Below are 19633 nucleotides of genomic sequence, written 5' to 3'. Positions count from 1 at the left end.
AAAGAGGTAATACACACTACGAGAATTTTTCAAAATAATGATCGAATCGAGTTTTCAGAGTGCGATAACGAGGACGAAAACTTGCAAAATAAACTCAAATCTCAACTCACCGTAAACCTAATCAGTCGTAGAAAAGGCAAAGGTTAAAAACATATCAATTTATCATCGACGAAGTTAAAATTTCCAAATAACAGCAACAAACAAACATAAATTGAAGAATAAATGAAGAACCGTGTAGTAGAGATCGTAAAAACTCGCAAACCTCTCAATTACACTTAAACATTGCAACCATTAAGAGTGTCCATTTAGGGATATGGTGAAATGTTTTTTTTTATACATTTACAATTTATTCAATATTGAAAATAACAAACTAATATTTTTAGACAAATTTAAAAAAAAAAAAACTAATTCCAAATTAATCTTAACTTTTAATCAAAGCCATATTTTAGGTATGATGTTAGTTGTTATTAATTATGCTAACTAATTGTGTATCAATATCTAAACTAATTACGGTGTTACTATTTTTTTTTTAAAATCTACGTATTTAAATCTTCGCCATATATTCTAAATGGTGTAATACTCTAAAAAAAAAAAATAATAATAAATAAATATATATATATATATATAATCAAAGCCATATTTTAGGTATGATGTTAGATTTGACATGACTTCTTTCCGAGGTAAGTTTTTCAAATTTTTGCACTGAAATAATTTCAATGTCTCAATACACAATGATCTTAAAGCAGAGAGGAGTTCAAGTTGTCGAGGAAGTTGTGTTAAATTATTAGTTCCTGTTTTCAACAATTTAAGATCTTCAAGCGAATTTAAGGGTATGAGTCGACTCCAATCATAACCCTTCATTGACCCTTCAACTACCAATTTTTTCAAGTCATGGATACCACCAAGCCCCTTTGACAAATTATCAAAGTTTTTGATTCCTAATGTAGACAAGTTTCCGATATTTTGCAAATTTGGAGGGGAAATATTATCACCAAAGTTGCCTATCTCCTAATCTTCAAGTGAGCTACAAAACTCTAACCAGTTTGGTAGCCTTATCAAACTTGTACAATCTGTAATGTGTAGAGATCGAAGCTTTGGAGAGCTTTGAAAGCTTGAAAATAACCTTGCATTAACCATGTCAACTTCCAACCTCTGCCCATTGGTTGCAAAAATGTTTGGAATATTCCTTAGTTTGATACAAGAACGAATGCTTAACTTTTTAAGACGGGGAAAAGTTGTACAATTAGTGAGAGTATCAACTTCATTCACTCTTATCATTATCTTGGAGAACCTAACATTCTTGTTCAATGCCCCGAGAGTTGAATAATGATTTTGTGTATTGAAAAATTTCAGGGTTGCGGGACAGAGTTTCAACAGACTTCATTTGATGAAGGCTTTGAATGACAATTAACTTTCGATGCTTTTGAAGATCTATTCTCTTCGCAGCGTCTATTTTTTTTTTTTTTTTTTTTTTGGGTTTTGTTATGCATGTGAAATTGGGAAGAGTAAAACAAGAGATTTTATTTTGATGAGTAGTAGAGTTGCTGTAATCTATTTTTAATTCAATCAAATATCATCGGTTCGATTTGCTCCATAAACGTGCTCTCAAGGATTAGGGATAGCTCTACGTGATTTTTATCATAATTTTTTTTGATGGATCTCAAATCAGTTAAGTTAGTTTTGGTTGGTTAGCTCGCTTTTTTGGAGGAAAATAAAAAATAGGTTGATATTGTGAATTTCTTACGATTTGTTCATCATCTGTGACAACTCGAAATTACAAAGTTAAGTTAATTCAGATCAATCCTCCAAAGGCGCAGAAGCAACTGCTCACATGGTCTTCTCCATACTCCACCGGCCTTCTTCTTGTCACGATCTCCAGAATCAGCACCCTGAACCTGTGTACGTTCTCTGGTGAGCTAGTTCTGGGGCAAATGTGAGCTAGTTCTGGGGCAATGTACACCATTTGGAGGTATCTGCTGTTCTCCATTAGCAAGAGATGGAGTTTGAACTGTCCAGTAGTAACCCTTTAAGATTATCTCATTTGTATTTAATAAAGTTCCAAGAAGAAGGGGAGTCATCTTGTTGATTCCAGGAGGCGAGAAAGGAAGAGGATCCCAAAAGGGAAAGGGCGAAGAGTGAGAGGAAGGAGAGTAACAAAATTGTTGAATCAACAAAGCCCTAGTAACTAATTAATACAATATCAAATTTAATACAATTCTTCAAATACATCAAATATAACTAATAAAAATATTACAATCCATAAAATAGTTGTTCTAGACATAGATCAATTCCTCTCTTTGATATTCTCTATGGATTTTGGGCTAAGTACCGGGTAGGGATAATCGTCAAAATCTTCTTATTGTGAAAGAAACTTTGGGTATATGGGAAACTTTTTCACGTTCAACACCACCTTCACCAATATCAAGCTGGGAACAATCAAATACTGACAAATAATTCAATTTAGTTAGATTTGACATGGCTTCTTTCGAGGGTAAGCTTTTCAAATTTCTGCACATACCTACTTCTAATTTCTCCAAAGCTTTAATGTTTGCCAACCATTCGGGTAAAGATTCAATGTCATTAAATCCCTCAATATGCAACCATCTTAAAGCAGTGAGGAGCTCAAGTTGTCGAGGAAGTTGTGTTACACTATTACTTCCTGTTTCATGTAAATGAAGAACTTCAAGCGACTTCAAGGATATGAATTGACTCCAATCATAACCCTCCATTGGCCCTTCAATCACCAACCTTTTCAAGTTATGCATACCACCGAGCCCATTTGGCAAATTATCAAAGTTTTTGATTTCTAATGTAGACAAGCTTTGGATATTTTTCAAATTTGGAGGGGAAATATCATCACGAGAGTTGTCCATCCACAAATCTTCGAGTGAGCTACAAAATTCTATCCAAATTGGTAGCTTTATCAAACTTGTACAATTTGTAATGAGTAGAGATTGAAGCTTTGGAGAAGTTTGAAATCTTGAAAATAACCTTGCATTAATAGTGTCAACTTCCAACCTTTGGCCATTGGTTGCAAAAATGTTTGGAATATTCATTAATTTGGGACAAGAAAGAATGGTTAAACTTTTAAGATGAGGAAAAGTTGAACAATTAGTGAGAGTATCAATTTCTTCCCATTGCTCTAAACTCTCCATGAGATAAATTTCAAACTCTTCCAATTTCGGAAACAAAGTTCTACTATCGCGATAATTCCCATAAAATTCGTCTCCAATACTTTTTACTGCACTTAACTTGCTAATTTTAAGAAACTTAAGTTTGGACAACTGTCCAAGCATTGGTAAAGTTTCACATCTTTTGCAATCCCATAGATATACCTCAACCAAGTTTTCAACAAAAATACTATTGGGAAGAAGTTCACCTGCAAAGCCCTTAATATCCAATGCTCGAAGGTTTTTGTGTGGTTGAAGCCCTTCCAACACATTCAAATCACTTTCATTACATTCTTCCCTTTGAGTACTCCATTCAAAATATAGTTTAGAAATATTTTCCTTCTCTACTAAATTTGCAGTCATGGCCTCCTCTTTACTTTTGACTCGCTCGAGATTATAAAGGCTTAAATTACCTTTAAGGTATTTTAAAGGTCCAAGCTCCTCAATCTTACATCCGTCGTCACTCCCAGCTACAAAACTAGAAAGTGTTTGAAGTTGAGTCATTCGACTTAAATGTTTAGGCATTTGCTTAATTCCATCAAAAAAATTAAATTCTAAATGTCTTAACTTCACCAACTTTCTCAACTTTGTAGGAAACCTCGTACCCCATCTCAGCCTCAAAGTTTGCAAATTGTAGAGCAAAACAATAGTTTCTGGGAGATAGTATATTCCAGACCATGAAATGTCAAGATACCTCAAATGCTTCAACTTACCAATTGTATCTGGCAATTCAGTTATGGACATATCATTAATAATTAAAACGCGCAAGTAGATGAAGCTGGTGATCATATCAGAGGATGCATTTTTACAACAATAAACTGTTCTTCTTCTTTGACGGATCGAAAGAACTTCACCACCTTCATATTTTTCATCCGTTACAAGGTCCTCTCTCAAATTTTTATCATTTGAAATAACACATGCGACCTCATGTATATGATCATGCATCTTACAATATTCAATTTTTCCTCTCTTATCCTTGACAACATCTTGAAACAAGGAGCGAGACAACAACATATCGAAATACCTCTCTCCAATATCCTCCATCGTTACATTGCATTCATTAGGTAGTTGAATAAACCCTTGCGCTATCCACATCCAAACAAGTGCTTCCTTGTAGAAGTGAAAGTCTGGTGGGAAATTTGAACAATAGGCAAAACATTGTTTCAATGAGGAAGATGGTAGACGGTCCACACTTAATTTGATTGTGGATAAAATAAGATCTTCCTTTGGTAATTCAGTTCTCACAATATTTTCCAAAGTCGATTGCAATTCATCATCATTCTTGCATGATTTCACCATTCCTCCCAACACTTTAACAACCAATGGTATGCCACCAAATTTTTTAACAAGCTGTCCTCGAATGACATCAGGAATTCTCGGTAAATTACTTCCAAAGGCACATTTTTCAAATAAAGACCAACAATGATCATCTGGTAATTGCCTCAAATGATGTCTATAATTTGTCTCCATGATTTCTGCAACTTTATCACTACGGGTAGTCACAACTATAGCATTTCCCTTATTTTGATTGATCTTTAACAAACAAGCCCTCAACTCATTCCATAGAATGGATTCCTCATTCCAAATATCATCAAGCACAAGAAAATACTTTTTGTCACTCAACAAACTTTGGAGTTCCTGAAGAATGCCTTCCTTTTCATCTAAGCTACAAAATTTAGATTTCAAGGATCCCACGATTGCTCTCAAAATTTTGTTGATTTTAAAAGGATGAGACACACATACCCATATGGTTGTATCGAAATTCTTCCTTATCATATCATGATGGTAAACCTCCTTCACTAGAGTTGTTTTTCCTAATCCACCCGTGCCAACAATGGTTAAAACAACTGGAGTTTTTTGACTCTCAAGGGCAAGTAGCTTATCCACTATATTTGATACTTCAGTTTCCCTTCCAATAACCTCAATTTCCTCAGGAAATGAGTCCGTCTCTCGAGTTTGGTTAAGATCAATTTCAGCTTCATCTGATGTTGTTCCAACACATCTCGGAGGAGTTTTTATAAAAACTAGCTCATTCAACTTTTTAGCAACCGTTGTGATTTTATTTGCCATTTTGAGACGAAAAGCAAGAGAATTTTTGGAAAGTGAAAAGAAATTACGTACCACCTGATCTTCCACTTTGCGTCGAACGTCTTCATAAGCGAGATCATCGAGTAAATTATCGGCTTCGAAGACGATATCTTCAAGCTTCTTCACCCATCGCGTCACGGTTTCAAGGTTTGCCTTATTTTTGTCAACATCATTTAGGATGGCTTGCGCCTCGAGTAAATATTCCTTAAGCTTCGAGAGTTCGTCCTTGAATCCCCATGCTAAGCCGATCTGCTCAGCCGCCAGCTTCACCGTCTTCTTCAGCACTTCCTGTACAGCAAAGGTCCACAGGAATTCCACCATGTTTCTCTTCTCTTCTTGGATTCTCAAAGTCTCAAAGTTTGCAATTCTGGAGGATTTGTGTGCACCAGAATAAATCTAACACCTTTTATTATGCTTCGCGTCTAGACGGATAACTATCAACATTGAGCACGTTTAGCAAGGTGGCCCCCAAAGGAACAGTAATGAGAATAAAATAATTGATGCTTGAAGACTTTATTTTGTGTGATGCTGTCGGTCTGCATTCAAAGAATGCATTCCTGGCTAAGCTTTTAGGCTTTTTAGATCAATTTTCCCATTTTAAACAATTTAGAAAAAAACGGGATAATCGTTTTTGTTTATATTTTAAAAAACTAATCACTCAAAACCATATATGTATTATTCCTTTAATTTGTTTTCATTTTTATTTAGCTCTCTAACTTTTATAAAAATATCAATAACTCCTTAAAATTTTGGTTTGTAATAAATTTGATTGAATATTTATTTTGTATGGTTGCCTTTATTGATTTAATTTTTTTTTTTAATTTTCTTATTTTATTTTTATTTATTTTCGCTTTTATCTTTTTGAATAGTAAGTATAAATTTCAGGAATCAAACCAAGCGATATATTTAGAAAAAATAAATAAAAAAAATAAATTTGTTTCTTGCTGGATTTTTGATTTTCTTATTTTCTAAAAAAAATATTTTCAAGCAATAAATAAGTTACAAGAATTTGAAGCACAGACACTTAAAAATACTATATGTCAAACAAGGTTATATTTAAAAGACAATTCACAATTCATAAAAAAAAACAATGGCTTAAAGTTTATTACAAATTTGGAACGAGAGAATGAGATACAAATTTAAAAGAACCAAAAACTCCAATTTTACATTTTTTTAATTTATGTTATAATCCTATTAGTGTTTGCAATACAAATGAGCTTTTCACGGATTACAAGTAGACTCACTCTGACTTAAAAATATTAAATTTAACTATTTCGTTATGAAAACTTAAACTATATTTAATAAGAAAACTAAAACACATCTCAAACTATTCAAAATTTTTTACTTTCAAAATTTCATAACGAAGCCTCGTTAGTTAAATGATTACAAAAATTCTATCTAAAAATCGAACTCTCTAAATAACATGATGTTACTGTGAGTAGTGGGATATGATCGAGGACAACTCGACTTTTAAGAAAATTGTTGAGTGGGTAACAGCTCACCGTATTTAATCTAAGTTGTGCTATCTTTTTAGGTCATTTCATCCATCTTTGCCTTTCAACTTTGCTTTCAACTCTGTCTTTCATAAGCTTTTGTCTAATCCATGGTCTACAGCTGTTGCTATGTTGGATATTATTCTTATTCGGTTGGTGGCAAATAAATTGGTTGTTGATCCCTTGATCTATGAGCAGAGCTATGCTATGGCTCTTCCATTAACCTTTCATGCAGTCCATGCCCTCTAACCTCTATTCTCCCCGGCACCATAGGTCCTACATGGGCTATCAATACTATGGTTTAGTGCTACCAACTTCGTGATGATAGACCAATTTGCTCTCTGGCCACTTTCACTATCTATACCAAAACTCCATACGATTTCTTCCACACTTATTTTATTCGATTTGTCTAAAGAAATCAAGTTTGAATTATTCATTTATGATACGTGTATTTGTTACTCTAATAAGATGAAAGCATGAACGTTCACGCTGCTTAGTACTTCAATCAAAATATTATAAAGAAAATTATTAGAGGATATAAACAAATAATGAAGCTTTTATAAACACAATCAAAACCAAAATAAGAAAAAAATCAAATCAAATCGAATTGAATTGTTAATAAAGTGTCGATTATGCTTTCAAACCAAACCATGAAAACGATAGTAAATATAGTGACAAAATCAATGGAATAAAATTATAATTTAACTTAGGCTAATGTCAATACTAAAAAAAAGTACAAAGAAAAGACACAAATGTAAAAATAATGGTTTTAGAATATATGAATACGGGCTACATGAGAAACTTTGGCATGTTCAACGCTCCCTTCACTAAGATCAAGCAGGGAACACTGAAACACTGTGAGTTGTTTCAATCTAGGAAGTCCAACATGTTTTTGTTCTTGGATTCTCAAAGTTCACAATTTCATAAAATTGTGTGCACCAGAAAGAATGAAGCATACACAAACCTTATCTAAACTCTTTTATTAAGTTACGCGTCTAGAGTTAAGATTGAACACGTTTAATAAGGTGGCTCCAACAGAACAGGAAGGACAATAATTGATGTTTGAAAAGTTTGAAATGAGGTTGGAAGAGTTAAGCGTGTAGACTGTCAAGATTGAGCACATTTGTTGTGAATGGCAGAAATCCCTTATGGAAAATATTCAGAATGAGCGCTGTTGGAAAGGTACAAACACGCTGCGGGCAAGGCGTTGGGGAGAGGGCGTTGAAGCATATTAGATAATGAAGGTCAGAGCAATTGAGAGACTAAGTCATGGGAAACTTTTTCCCGTTCAACACCACTTTCACCGACTTTAAGCTGAGAACATCCCATCACTATCAAGTGATTCAATTGGGTTAGATTTGACATTGCTTCTTTTGAGGGCAAGTTTTTCAAATTTCCGCACTCACATAATGACAATGTCTCCATAGATGTAATGTTTTCTAACCATTCTGGCAAAGATTCAATGCCATTAAATCTCTCAAAATACAACGATCTTAAAGCAGTGAGGAGCTCAAGTTGTCGAGGAAGTTGTGTTAAACTATTACTTCCTGTATCATGCAACTTAAGAACTTCAAGTGAACTGGAGGGTACGAATCAACTCCAATCATAACCCTCCATTGGCCCCTTAACTATCAACGTTTTCAAGTGTTGAATATCGCCAAGCCCCTCTGGCAAATTATCAAACTTTCCGACTTTTAATGTAGACAAGTTTTGCATATTTTGCAAATTTGGAGGGGAAATGTCTATCACCAAAGTCGCATATCCACAAATATTGGAGTGAGCTACACCATTCTAACCAATTTGGTAGCTTTGTCAAACTTGTACATTCATAAATGTGAAGAGACCGAAGATTTAGAGAACTTTGAAAGCTTGAAACTAGCCTTGCATTGATAGTGTCAGCTTCCAACATCTAGCTATGTGTTGTAAAAATGTTTGGAATATTCTCTAGTTTGAGACAAAAACGAATGGTTAAACTTTCGAGATGAGAAAAAGCTATACAACTCGAAGTAGAAGCAAGTTCTTCCCATTGCTCTAAGCTCTCCATGTGCGAAATTTGAAATGTTTTCAATTTGGGAAATAAAGATCTAGTGTCGTCATAATTCCCATAAAACTCGTCTCCAATACTTTCTACACATTTTAGCCAACTAACTCTAAGAACCTCAGGATTGGACAACTGTCCCAGCATTAGTAAAGTTTCACATTTGTTACAACTGTTTAGTTGTAGCTCAACCAAGTTTTCAACAAAAATACTATTGGGAAGAAGATCACCTGCAAAGCCACGAATCTCCAATGCTCGAAGGTTTTTGTGTGGTTGAAGCCCTTCCAACACATTCAAATCACTCGCTCGAGATATAAAAGGCTTAACTTACCTTTAAGGTCTTTTAAAGGTCCAAGCTCCTCGATCTTATATCCGTAATCACTCTCAACTATAAAACCAGAAAGTGTTTGAAGTTGAGTCATTCGACTTAAATGTTTAGGCATTTGCTTATGTAAATCAAAAACATTAAATTCTAAATGCCTTAAGTTGACCAACTTTCTCAACTTTGTAGGAAGCTTTGTTTTCCTTCCAAGCTTCAAAGTCTGCCGATTGTAAAGCAAAACAATAGATTTTGGGAGCTCACTTGTTCTCGTCTCTCAAATGTCAAGATACCTCAACTGCTTCAATTTAACGATTCCATCTGGGAGTTCAGTTATGAACTCAAAACTAATAATCAAAACGCCCAAGTAGATGAAGTTAGTAATCTTATCTTGATTAGCAAATGGTAAATTTTCACAACAATAAACGGTTCTTCTTCTTCGACGGATCGAAAGAACTTCATCACCTTGAGAATTTTCATCTGTTACAAAGCCCCCTCTCAAATTTTGATCATTTGGAATAGCACATGCAACGTCGTATATTAGATCATGCATCTTACAATGTTTAATTTTTCCTCTCTTATCCCTGACAACATCTTGAAACAAGGAGCGAGACAACAAAATATCGAAGTACCTTGCTCCAATATCCTCCATCGTTGCAGTGCTTCCATTGGGTAGTTGAATAAACCCTTGTGCTATCCACATCTGAACAAATGCTTCCTTGTAGAAGCGAAAGTTTGGTGGAAAATTTGAACAGTAGGCAAAACATTGTTTCAATGAGGTAGATGGTAGACAATTGACGCTTAATTTGATTGTGGATAAAATAAGATCTTCCTTTCGTAATTCAATTCTCACTAGATATTCCAAAATTGATTGCAATTCCTCATCATTCTGGTATGATTTCACCCTTCCTCCCAACACTTTTACAATTAATGGTATGCCACCAAATTTTTTAACAAGTTGTCCTCCAATGACAACAGAAATTATTGGTAAATAACTTCCAAAAGCACATTTTTCAAATAAAGACCAACAACGATCGTCTGGTAACTGCCTCAAATGATGTCGGTAATTTGTCTCCATAATTTTTGCAACGTTATCACTTCTGGTAGTCACAACTATACCACTTCCAACCTTTTGACCGATGTTTAGCAAACAAGCCCTCAACTCATTCCATAGAATGAGTTCCTCATTCCAAACATCATCAAGCACAAGCAAATACTTTTTGTCACTCAACCGATTTTGGAGCTCCCGAAGAATGACTTCCTTTTCGTCCGAGCCACCAAATTTAGGATTCAAGGAACCCACGATTGCTCTTAAAATTTGATTGATTTTAAAAGGACGAGACACACATACTCATATGGTTGTATCGAAATTCTTCCTAATCATATCGTGATGGAAAACCTCCTTCACCAGAGTTGTTTTTCCTGATCCACCTGTGCCAACAATGGATAAAACAACTAGAGTTTCCTGACTCTCAAGGGCAAGCAGCTTATCCACTATATTTGATATTTCAATTTTCATCCCAATAACTTCAACTTCCTTCCCAATAACTTCAACTTCCTTCCCAATAACTTCAACTTCCTTCCCGGTAACTTCAATTTCATCAAGAAATGAGTCCTTAAAAATTTGGTGAAGATCAATTTCAACTTCATTGAATGTTATAGTAAGACATCTCAAATGAGGAGGAACACTTGCATCCAAACTTTTAGCAGTATTTACAATTTTATTTGCCATTTTGAGACGAAAAGCAAGGAGATTTTTGGAGGATGAAAAGAAATTACTTACCATCTCATATTTTTTTTATTTCCACTTTGCGTCGAACATCTTCATAAGCGAGTTTATCGAGTAAAATATCGACTTCGAAGACGATATCCCGAAGATTCTTCGTGCATGGCTCCAGGGATTCAAGGTTTGTCTTCCTTCTTTCAAAATCCCTTAGAATGGCTTGTGCCATGAGTAAAGAGTGCTTCAGCTTTGAGAGTTCCTCCTTGAATCCCACAGCCAGGCGGAGCAGCCTCCTTGAATCCCACAGCCAGGCGGAGCAGCCCTGCCGCCAGCTTCACCACAACTTTCAGCACTTCCTCTGCAGCAAAGTTCAACAGGAATGATTGCGCCATGTTTCTCTTCTTGGATTCTTGAAGTTTGCAATGTTAGAGAATTTGTGTGCATTTAAGGATACAGAAACTCCGTCCAACACCCTTTTATTATCTTATGCGCCTAGACTTTGATGACTTAGCTCATTTAACAAGGTGGGCTCCAATAAAATAACCAGACTAGATTTTGATGACTGAGCTCATTTAACAACGTGAGCTCCAACGAAATAACCTGGACAAAAGTGATGTTTGAAAAGTACGAAATCATGTTCGAAAAGTTTATAGTCTAATTTCAAAGATTGAATTACAGGCCATATTCGCAATTCCAGAGGACTTGTGTGCACCTAAATTAAGCATACAGAAACTCCATCTTACACCCTTTTATTATCTTACACGTCTTGACTTCGAAGACTGAGCTCATTTAACAAGGTGGGCTCCAACGAAACAACCATGACAATAGTGATGTTCGAAGACTTTATAGTCTACTTTCAAAGATTGAATTACAAGCCATGTTCGCAATTCCAGAGGGGATTTGTGTGCACCAAAATTAAGAATACAGAAACCTCGTCTAACACCCTATTATTATCCTTACGTGCTTAAATTTCAAAGACTAAACTCATTTAATAAGGTGGGCTCCAACGAAAAATATGAAATCATATTCGAAGATATTATAGTCTGCTTTCAAAAATTGAATTAAATTATGGTGCAGGTTTGCAAAACTAAAGGATTTATGTGCACCATACAGAAACCCCACCTAAACTCTCACAATTGATCACATTTAACAGTGCGGGCTCCCAACAAACCTGTAAACACAATAATTTATGTTTGAAAAGTAAGAAACAACGTTCTAAGGCTTCATTCTTTGTGATGTAATCGGCCTGCATTCAAACATTGTATTCCGGGCCAATTTTTTAAGCTTCTTAGATTAATTTTGCAATTTCCAACTAAAATTAGGAAAAACAAAGCCCATTTCAAACAATTTAGAAAAGAATTTATTAAAAAAATTGAATGTAAATTAAATTCAGAGTTATATGGTTCAAAGATTCACCTTGATTCTTTTCCCAGAAAGAAAAGAAAGAACACATTAATTAATTAATTGTTGGATGGATGAGGCAATTGATGAATAATGCTAAAGTTGATGAAAATGTAGATGGAGTATGAACATTTGGAGGAAGTGTACTAATAAACAAGAATGAACATTTTGAGGCGCAAAGGATTTGACAATATGAAAAGCCAATATTTGGAGGAAGCAGCTTGATGAGAGAAAAATAGAGAGAGGGGATTAAGGACATACCAAACCAAGAGCTTCATACCAAACCAAGAGCTTCTGCAGCGGTCCTATGACTATCTTTACCACAGACACTAATGAACATATTCATCAAACATTCTCTCTGCTCTACCTTCAAGTGTTTCTTCAAGCCTAGAGTCAACATCTCCATCTCAGGCTGGAGAATCAACAAAGATAACATAAGAACATTTGAGAAACAACCGTTTACAAAGATGGTTCAGAATACATACAGACGACTCGTCCGGAGGAAATGTCTGGACAACGTGACAGATCTTCAACAACTCCGCATCTGCTTCAGAATGTCTGTCTTGCATCACTAAAGCCTATAGTAAGATGTAATTAACTCAGTAGATCCTCTTTATGGTATAACAAATCATATAAATTACAGGGGAAACACATCAAAGAAAAGAGCAGAAAGTTTCTCCGTGGCTAAGTGATGCAAAAACTCTTTGGGTGGCTTTTAACCGCTCTTCTTTTTACTTTGGTGCGAAAGGAACTGGAGGATCTTCAGCAACACCTCTGGTTCTTGAATCAATTACCAAATTTAAGACATATAAATATACACACTGTCTAAGCCTTCGCCACGGTTCAAACCCAAAATATGTTAGCATGCTAAAAGATCATCCTAAATTTTTTTGTCCAACATGATAAAAATAAGTTAACTCAAGAAAAATAGACCAACATTCTTGCACATAATTCCATCTTTGTAAGTTCTCCCATTGCAAGATTTTAGCAACAAAAATGTGAGAGTTACCCCAGGCATTACAAGATACAAGCATTTGATATAGTGAATGCAGTGGAAATTGTAAAAGTATTTACCCAGGCCTGTAAAAAGCATGAACGCATTCTAGCAGCAACAGCAGCCGAAACTATCCTAGCAGCACGAGTATTCTCAATGCCAATGTCCTCAGCGAGTCCAGCAAGAAAACTCGGACCATTCTCACCATTAATGAGAACTGAGTTAGGGTTAATTGGAGTCCTGTAAATAAGTTACAAATACAGTCATATGAACACCACAGATTTCAGTGTGATCACATTAATAAAATCCAGAACTAGAATTTGAAATTTGGCATGATTCATCATATTATAGAGCAAATATTTATAGGAGCACCAGTATAAAGTTCACCTGCTATAGATATTAAAAACAGAGTCAACAGATGCTCGATAGAATGAATCACGCATATTCTCTGTGTTGAAGGAAACTTTTACTCCAGACATCCTGCATATTTGACGCAACTGCTCATCCATTCAGGAAAAGAAAAGTGCAGGCAATCATGAAAAGATCAGCTATGGCAAAAGGTCAAGTGCTATTAATGATGGAAATTTCAGCAAAATATGACAATGTCAATCACAAGTGAAAAGTTTCCAACAAAACCAACGGAGGAAAAAAATAAAAAGATGATTTGGAGAAAAGAATATTGATTTGCTCAAATAGAGATAAAATGAGTTTTCACTATGCAATAGATATGCTTATTCGACATCTTCGTATAGATCATTTCATTAAAGCTGATGAGATGTATCGAGCGATGACAGCAAGTTGTATGATAAAAGCATTTGTTAATCAATACTGTAATCTAGCCAAATCTTATGCAAGCCAATCTAAAGTAGTTGATCCAGTTCCTTTTACATATTCCAAGCAAATCATATCAGATAAGTTGATTGCTTAGTTGTCTACCCTGGCTATTTGTTATTTTATTTTTCGTGTGTTTTCTAGTTTCGGTGTTAGAAACGTCAAATCCTCACCGCTCATTTCAGTGTTTTCATTTTTTATCTCGTCTTTAAATCAATTTTCTTTTTTTGCAACAAAAATAATCATGAATGTTCAATAATTGCATTGTAGGAGGAGGCATGATAAACCATAGATGAAAGGGAAGTAAACTCAGTATACCTGCAAATTACTGTATAAAAAATTAGCCAAATATAGTTAAAGAACGGCACTCACATGTAGAATATCATCCTCCATGAAATCCCGCCCACTCATTCTACTGTCCACGAGGGCTGGAAATCAAGAGGGTAAGTTCAGCTTCAAATTGCAATCAAGAGTATAACGTAATGGCAATGTGAAATTTGTACATATAAGAATTCTTTGTGCACTGACCTCGTACTAATCTGTCAGCTTCTATCTGATATCCCTGCCTATTCGCCGTGGAAATCCGTCTAGGAACTGCCGGAGGCCACCATTTTGGCAATCTATCTCCAACCCAAGCCCCATTCCTCGATACTTCATCTGAAACATCAGTCAGAGCCATTGAAGTCATGGATAGGGGACTATCCAAGATCCCAAAATGATTGTTCTTCTTCGCCATAGCTTTATCCCGCACAGTTCCAACAACAACCTCTCGTCCACCGAGGCTGCGGTCCCTCCTCACCACAGGAGAAGTATACCCATAACTAAATTGGTTACGAAAACGAGATCCGATCCCGATTAAAACCCTACCTAGAAAGACCACAACGAAGCTGAATAGCACCAACTGACCTAGGAATTCCACAGTGGAACGCCGACAAGAGACGGTCAATGTGCGATTCTGGTCATCGAAAGCAATCAACGTCCGCAAATCATGGAAAGCGTCCAATCCAGACGACAGAAACTGGCGAAATTGGGAACGGGAGTAGTAGTAGACGGAGTAAACGAGAGAGGAGGCTTCGGCGGTGAATTGATCAATTTCAATTATAGTTTGGAGCTTCGAGTCAGAGGAGGATTCGAGGGGTGATTGGATGGTGTGGAACTTAGCGAGCTTGTTTTTCCGGCGAGGCCGACGGCGTGGTTTGAAGCAGGAGAGAGTGGTAAAGAGTTGTCGGGGCTCAGGCGAGTAGATGCGGCAGCGGAGGTGGCGGTAATGGAGATGAGAAGTGAATGGATATGGAGGAAAGCTGCAGAGAGTGGGTGTGGTTTCCATTAGTCCATGTAGAGCTAAGAAATTGGAAGCTCTGTTCCGGTTTGTATTCGAGAGAGAAGGAGAGAGAGAGGCGGTCCGTACTTACATATATATATAGCTTTTCGCGGAAGTCTACAAAATCATACCTAACAAAATAAATTAAATTAAATTAAAATTTTAATAAATAAGACAAGAGTTTTTTAACTTTAAAATAAATAAAAATATTCAGCTCATTTTGTCACTACTAGCTCGTTCTTATTAGAAAATCAATTTAAAAAAATAAGGGGAGTATTAAAATTAAGGGACTTTAATGAACACGGTAGGTTTCATTACCCCACAGTGAACTATATGGTGGTAATTACGAATAACCAAGTGGGTAAATTACGACTAATTACTGAGAGGTAACTATGGTGAAAACTATGAAATACCTAACTTGAAACCGATCCGTTTCCATTATGACTTTTTGTAAGTAGGCTCGAGCTTTTTCTACGGTTCGAAGCTCTTTGTAGAGTTGTTCTCGATTTTGAATGGTTGATTATTTTATTATCTAATAAATAATTTAATTAAAATAGATTTTATTTTCGTCCATTTTTAAAGCAAAATTATGTTGGAGGTCGATATTTAGGTACCTATATGTGTGCGCGCGCGCGGAATAGCGGAATGCATCTTGCCAGTGGCACGTCCCTGAATTGCTCCTCTTCGTGTTGAGTTCAGCCATTTCTGTCTGCACTCTCAGGTTCCTCTTTCTTTCTCCTTTCATTACTCTAACTCTTCGTTGTGCATTTGTATTCCTTTAATTCCGCTGTTTTCCTTGCATAACAACAATAATCGCCTGCAATTTGCTGCTCTCTCTTATGCTCATACTGATTTAATTGATGTAAATCTCTTTCTCTTTGTTATGTTCCAGGTTTTTATTAGATTTGTTCTTGAAACCTTGTTATTTGTTGTTCTGGTTGATTGATTCATTGATGGAACTTCATCTGGATCTTGTATGACTTTTCTCAATTTTTGCTGCGCTAACCCTAGGATTTTTGTTGATTGAAGTTGCTTTGCTGATCTGATCGGCCTGTTTCTTTTTTATTGCGTTTTGAAATTATGCAGTGAAGGCAGGGAGGTGAATTTCAATTGTCAGTAGATATGGTTTCCTTTGAAATGAATGATCGCAAGAGTAAGTTTACTATTTCTTGCCGATGGACTATCCTGTAAAGTGGATCGGTTTCTCCTTTCAAGTAATTAGCTATTGGTTTAGGCCACTTGACTATTACAGTATTATCGTTTTATTCTGTTTGTAGTTTGGTAATTAGAATGTTTGGAATGAGTGTTCTGTTGGTCATAGGTTTGAATATGGTGAATCCGGCGTTGGCAATGGCCATGCGATGGAGTTTTTGATCACTTAATCTAGTATTGTTGCTTCTCGTCTGTATTTGCTTTCTTGAAGACCGAAAATGTGTTGAAATGGAATTTTTGGTCTTCAACTAAGTTTAGTGGCTAGACACCATTTATAGAAATTTGTATCCTATTAAGTCATAGATTGCTTTCACACATATTCTTAATGCTACGTATTTAGTTGATTTTTGCGTGTCTACTTTGGTAATATTCACGCATATAGGAGTGAAGCTGTGTGGTCTTTTCTAATTGTTTTGTTTCTTATATGGAATTGTTAATTTGTAATGGCATTAACGAGGAAATTTCCAAATGAGCAGAGATTGGCCTAGGACTGACAGGATTTGGGATATTTTTCTCATTCCTGGGAATTGTATTCTTCTTTGACAAGGGATTACTTGCCATGGGAAATGTAAGTGTAAAATTTATATTTTTCTCGACCCAAGTAAAAAGATTTATAATGCTTGTTTCATTTCAATGTAAACTCTTAACACTACCTCTTTTCTGATTCGCTGAATCAGATCCTGTTCTTCTCAGGAGTAACTCTCACCATTGGACTCAAGTCAACCATGCAATTCTTTATGAAACGTCAAAATTTTAAGGTCAGTGCCAGAGATAGATACTCTTTTCCTCATACTCGTCCTTTATTGTGCATGCATTTTTTTTTTCATGACAATATGCTATTCATTAATTGTGCAGGGAACAATTTCTTTTGGTTTAGGGTTCTTCTTTGTTATCATAGGATGGCCAATCATTGGCATGATATTGGAAGCGTATGGTTTTGTTGTCCTTTTCAGGTTTGTTGGAACCATGTGGCTACAATTTCAATTTGTCTGTATATGTCTTTCTAATATTGGGCTGTGCTGAATGTTGATAAATTATACTGTGCAGTGGCTTTTGGCCAACATTGGCAGTCTTTCTTCAGAAAATTCCAGTTCTTGGATGGTTATTTCAGCAACCATATGTCAGATCGGTTGGTTCATACTTCTTTTAGCAGTTTTTTTTTTTATCAGTTGTCTGGATCTTTTAATCTGCTGATTATGTTTCCCCTTCATGGAGCCTTTTTTAATATTAATTGTTTCATATGGAGTCACGTTATTTCATTGGAGTTACATTATATTATATTGTGAGAAAAGCATAGTAGGAAATTTGCACGGGTCATCTCTGTTGCGAAGCTAATAGGTGGAGGATGAGTTTGGGAATAATGTGATTGAATGAGAGAAATTTGGGGGGAGGGGGAATTTATAGGCGATGAGTAAGGTGGGGGTATTAGGTATGTGGAAATTTGGAATCTAGTGTAGGGAGGGCACTGTGGTCTCTCAAAGTACCTCAACTTTGTATCTTTGGGTTTTCAGTATGGAATTTTTTCTAGTTTATATCATATTGGCATCAGAACAATGAAGTGAAATTCTTAGAACTCAAGGACACAGCTGTACAATCTATAGAGAAATCCAGTTCAAGTAAGGTCGTCAGAACAGTGAAGTTTTAGGAATGGTTTGATTAAAAAGATGGAGATGGGACTAGAAGTAGTAGAGTTGAAAACTGTTGGCATCAGACCATTATTAAGCATAAACTTACTACTGTTACGAAGGAGTTGAATAAATCATTGGGTTAGGCAATGAAAACATGGGTGAAGCAACTAAAGACAATAGGGCAATCATTAGAAGCTTCAATTCCTGGAAATATTTGTGATGCCCGAGGTCTACATTACAAGTGCTAGTTTAGAAGTGCGACTGATCAGATGGTCAGTAATTTGAGACACAAGTTTGGATGCTGGGGATTTTGATATATGTGAGATCCAAATGCTTGTGTCAAGGAGTACAATGTTTCATTGTCAATAGATTACACAAATAAGAGAAACTAAAGATTGCTGCTTTATGTCCTGAGCCAGATGCATTTTTTTGTGTCACATCATTGATGGAAAACATGAGACTTACCAACAACTAGGAAAACAAGCTAGTATTGAAAATTCATAGCCAATCATGGCATAATTGTCATGTCGTAACAGTATCTCATGGAAGGATGCAAGGTGAGATGCTTACGAGAAGCTGAAGACAGCCATGATCAATATTGTTGTCAGCATTGAGGCAGTGTTAATGCTGGATCAAAGGCCAGTGTTTTTCTTGAGTCCGTTTCTTCCTTCTCTAATATATAGGCACGAGGCAATTAACGAGGACAAAATAATAACCATAGTGTTGACTTGGATTAAATGGAGACCATATTTATTGGGTTGAAAATTTGTTTTCAAATGGATCTCATAAGTCCCAAATTTTGATCGGAGCATAGATTGGTAGTGTCATACCTTCCGTGAATCGCCAAGAGTAGTTAGGAGAGAGTTTTGTTGATGTTATATGTCTATGTCTACCCCTGGGGGGAGTTTAGGTTTAGGTGATGATGTAAGGTAGAGGTTATATTATTTCCTTATCATAATGAAGTTCTAGCCAAGTTTCGATGAGTCTCAACATGGCTAATAGTTTTTCCCTGGTGTCTGAAATGATACCAAATGCTATATGATAACATCTTTGTTTACATCATACTAGTCTAAATTCTTAGTTTGCATTTGTATTTACTTTCATGGACTAGTTAATCTGCAGGTGTCCAGATCAGAAAGTTTTGTTAGATTGTTTGAATTCGAAGTACACGTGCATTCTTCTGGACTGCAGATTTATGTGTTTTTCTTTTTTCTGTTGCAGTTCTTCGACAAATACCGGGGTAGACGTGTACCGGTTTGAGCAGGGAAGTTATAAATCTGTTGGTAGGTGAAATTGTAACTTGTAAACCACTGTTGGTTGGAGGCCTAGTTTTTTGTTCAGGTGGCGAGAGTAGAAACTACTTTGGCAGTTGATAACGATGAGAATGAGCTTTCTCTGTTATCTCCCCCCCCCCC

The 19633-nt window shown here is 35.9% G+C and overlaps 3 protein-coding genes across 9 annotated transcripts; 1 reads left to right on the top strand and 2 right to left on the bottom strand.

The window, feature by feature from the left end:
• Positions 1–2345: 2345 nt before the first annotated feature.
• On the bottom strand, positions 2346–5634 carry LOC111439134 (disease resistance protein RGA2-like). Its single transcript, XM_023076875.1, has one exon. It carries the CDS (start codon positions 5577–5579, stop codon positions 2346–2348), a length of 3234 nt encoding a protein of 1077 aa, XP_022932643.1. The 5' UTR covers positions 5580–5634.
• Positions 5635–7603: 1969 nt separating this feature from the next.
• On the bottom strand, positions 7604–15467 carry LOC111439130. Of its 6 annotated transcripts, XM_023076863.1 has the most exons (9): positions 14586–15467; positions 14430–14485; positions 13614–13723; positions 13307–13466; positions 12718–12810; positions 12513–12644; positions 12053–12077; positions 8885–8950; positions 7604–7623 (listed from the first exon to the last, which is right to left on the bottom strand). In XM_023076863.1, the coding sequence occupies exons 1-9, from the start codon at positions 15382–15384 to the stop codon at positions 7619–7621; spliced, it is 1446 nt and encodes a 481-aa protein (XP_022932631.1). In that variant the 5' UTR covers positions 15385–15467; the 3' UTR covers positions 7604–7618. The 6 variants fall into 6 exon arrangements, with proteins under 6 accessions (XP_022932631.1, XP_022932634.1, XP_022932635.1 ...); XM_023076867.1 differs by lacking the exons at positions 7604–7623; positions 8885–8950; positions 12053–12077 and adding an exon at positions 12268–12452 and having other exon boundaries at positions 14586–14714; positions 14964–15467; XM_023076868.1 differs by lacking the exons at positions 7604–7623; positions 8885–8950; positions 12053–12077 and adding an exon at positions 12268–12452 and having other exon boundaries at positions 14586–14878; positions 14964–15055.
• Positions 15468–15979: 512 nt separating this feature from the next.
• On the top strand, positions 15980–19632 carry LOC111439110 (vesicle transport protein GOT1-like). 2 transcript variants are annotated; one of them, XM_023076831.1, is made up of 8 exons: positions 16019–16099; positions 16271–16352; positions 16465–16531; positions 17067–17158; positions 17268–17348; positions 17446–17543; positions 17638–17719; positions 19440–19632. In XM_023076831.1, the coding sequence occupies exons 3-8, from the start codon at positions 16501–16503 to the stop codon at positions 19476–19478; spliced, it is 423 nt and encodes a 140-aa protein (XP_022932599.1). In that variant the 5' UTR covers positions 16019–16099; positions 16271–16352; positions 16465–16500; the 3' UTR covers positions 19479–19632. The 2 variants fall into 2 exon arrangements, with proteins under 2 accessions (XP_022932598.1, XP_022932599.1); XM_023076830.1 differs by lacking the exon at positions 16271–16352 and having other exon boundaries at positions 15980–16099.
• The last annotated feature ends 1 nt before the right edge of the window (position 19633 follows it).

The sequence above is a fragment of the Cucurbita moschata genome, unplaced genomic scaffold, assembly GCF_002738365.1.
Source record: "Cucurbita moschata cultivar Rifu unplaced genomic scaffold, Cmos_1.0 Cmo_Scf00086, whole genome shotgun sequence".
NCBI classification, from domain to species: domain Eukaryota; kingdom Viridiplantae; phylum Streptophyta; class Magnoliopsida; order Cucurbitales; family Cucurbitaceae; genus Cucurbita; species Cucurbita moschata.
This window is presented reverse-complemented; position numbering and strand designations above follow the sequence as displayed.

Bases quoted from the DNA above. Each gene is read 5' to 3' on its own strand.
- LOC111439134 (XM_023076875.1), bottom strand. From the start codon at position 5,579: ATGGTGGAATTCCTGTGGACCTTTGCTGTACAGGAAGTGCTGAAGAAG.
- LOC111439130 (XM_023076862.1), bottom strand. From the start codon at position 15,384: ATGGAAACCACACCCACTCTCTGCAGCTTTCCTCCATATCCATTCACT. The intron at 12,811-13,306 runs GTAAATACTTTT...ATCTTACTATAG, and splicing joins CATGCTTTTTACAGGCCTGG to GCTTTAGTGATGCAAGACAG. The intron at 12,645-12,717 runs GTATGTATTCTG...TTGATTCTCCAG, and splicing joins TTCCTCCGGACGAGTCGTCT to CCTGAGATGGAGATGTTGAC.
- LOC111439110 (XM_023076830.1), top strand. From the start codon at position 16,501: ATGGTTTCCTTTGAAATGAATGATCGCAAGA. The intron at 17,349-17,445 runs GTCAGTGCCAGA...TTAATTGTGCAG, and splicing joins TGAAACGTCAAAATTTTAAG to GGAACAATTTCTTTTGGTTT. The intron at 17,720-19,439 runs GTTGGTTCATAC...TTTCTGTTGCAG, and splicing joins AGCAACCATATGTCAGATCG to TTCTTCGACAAATACCGGGG.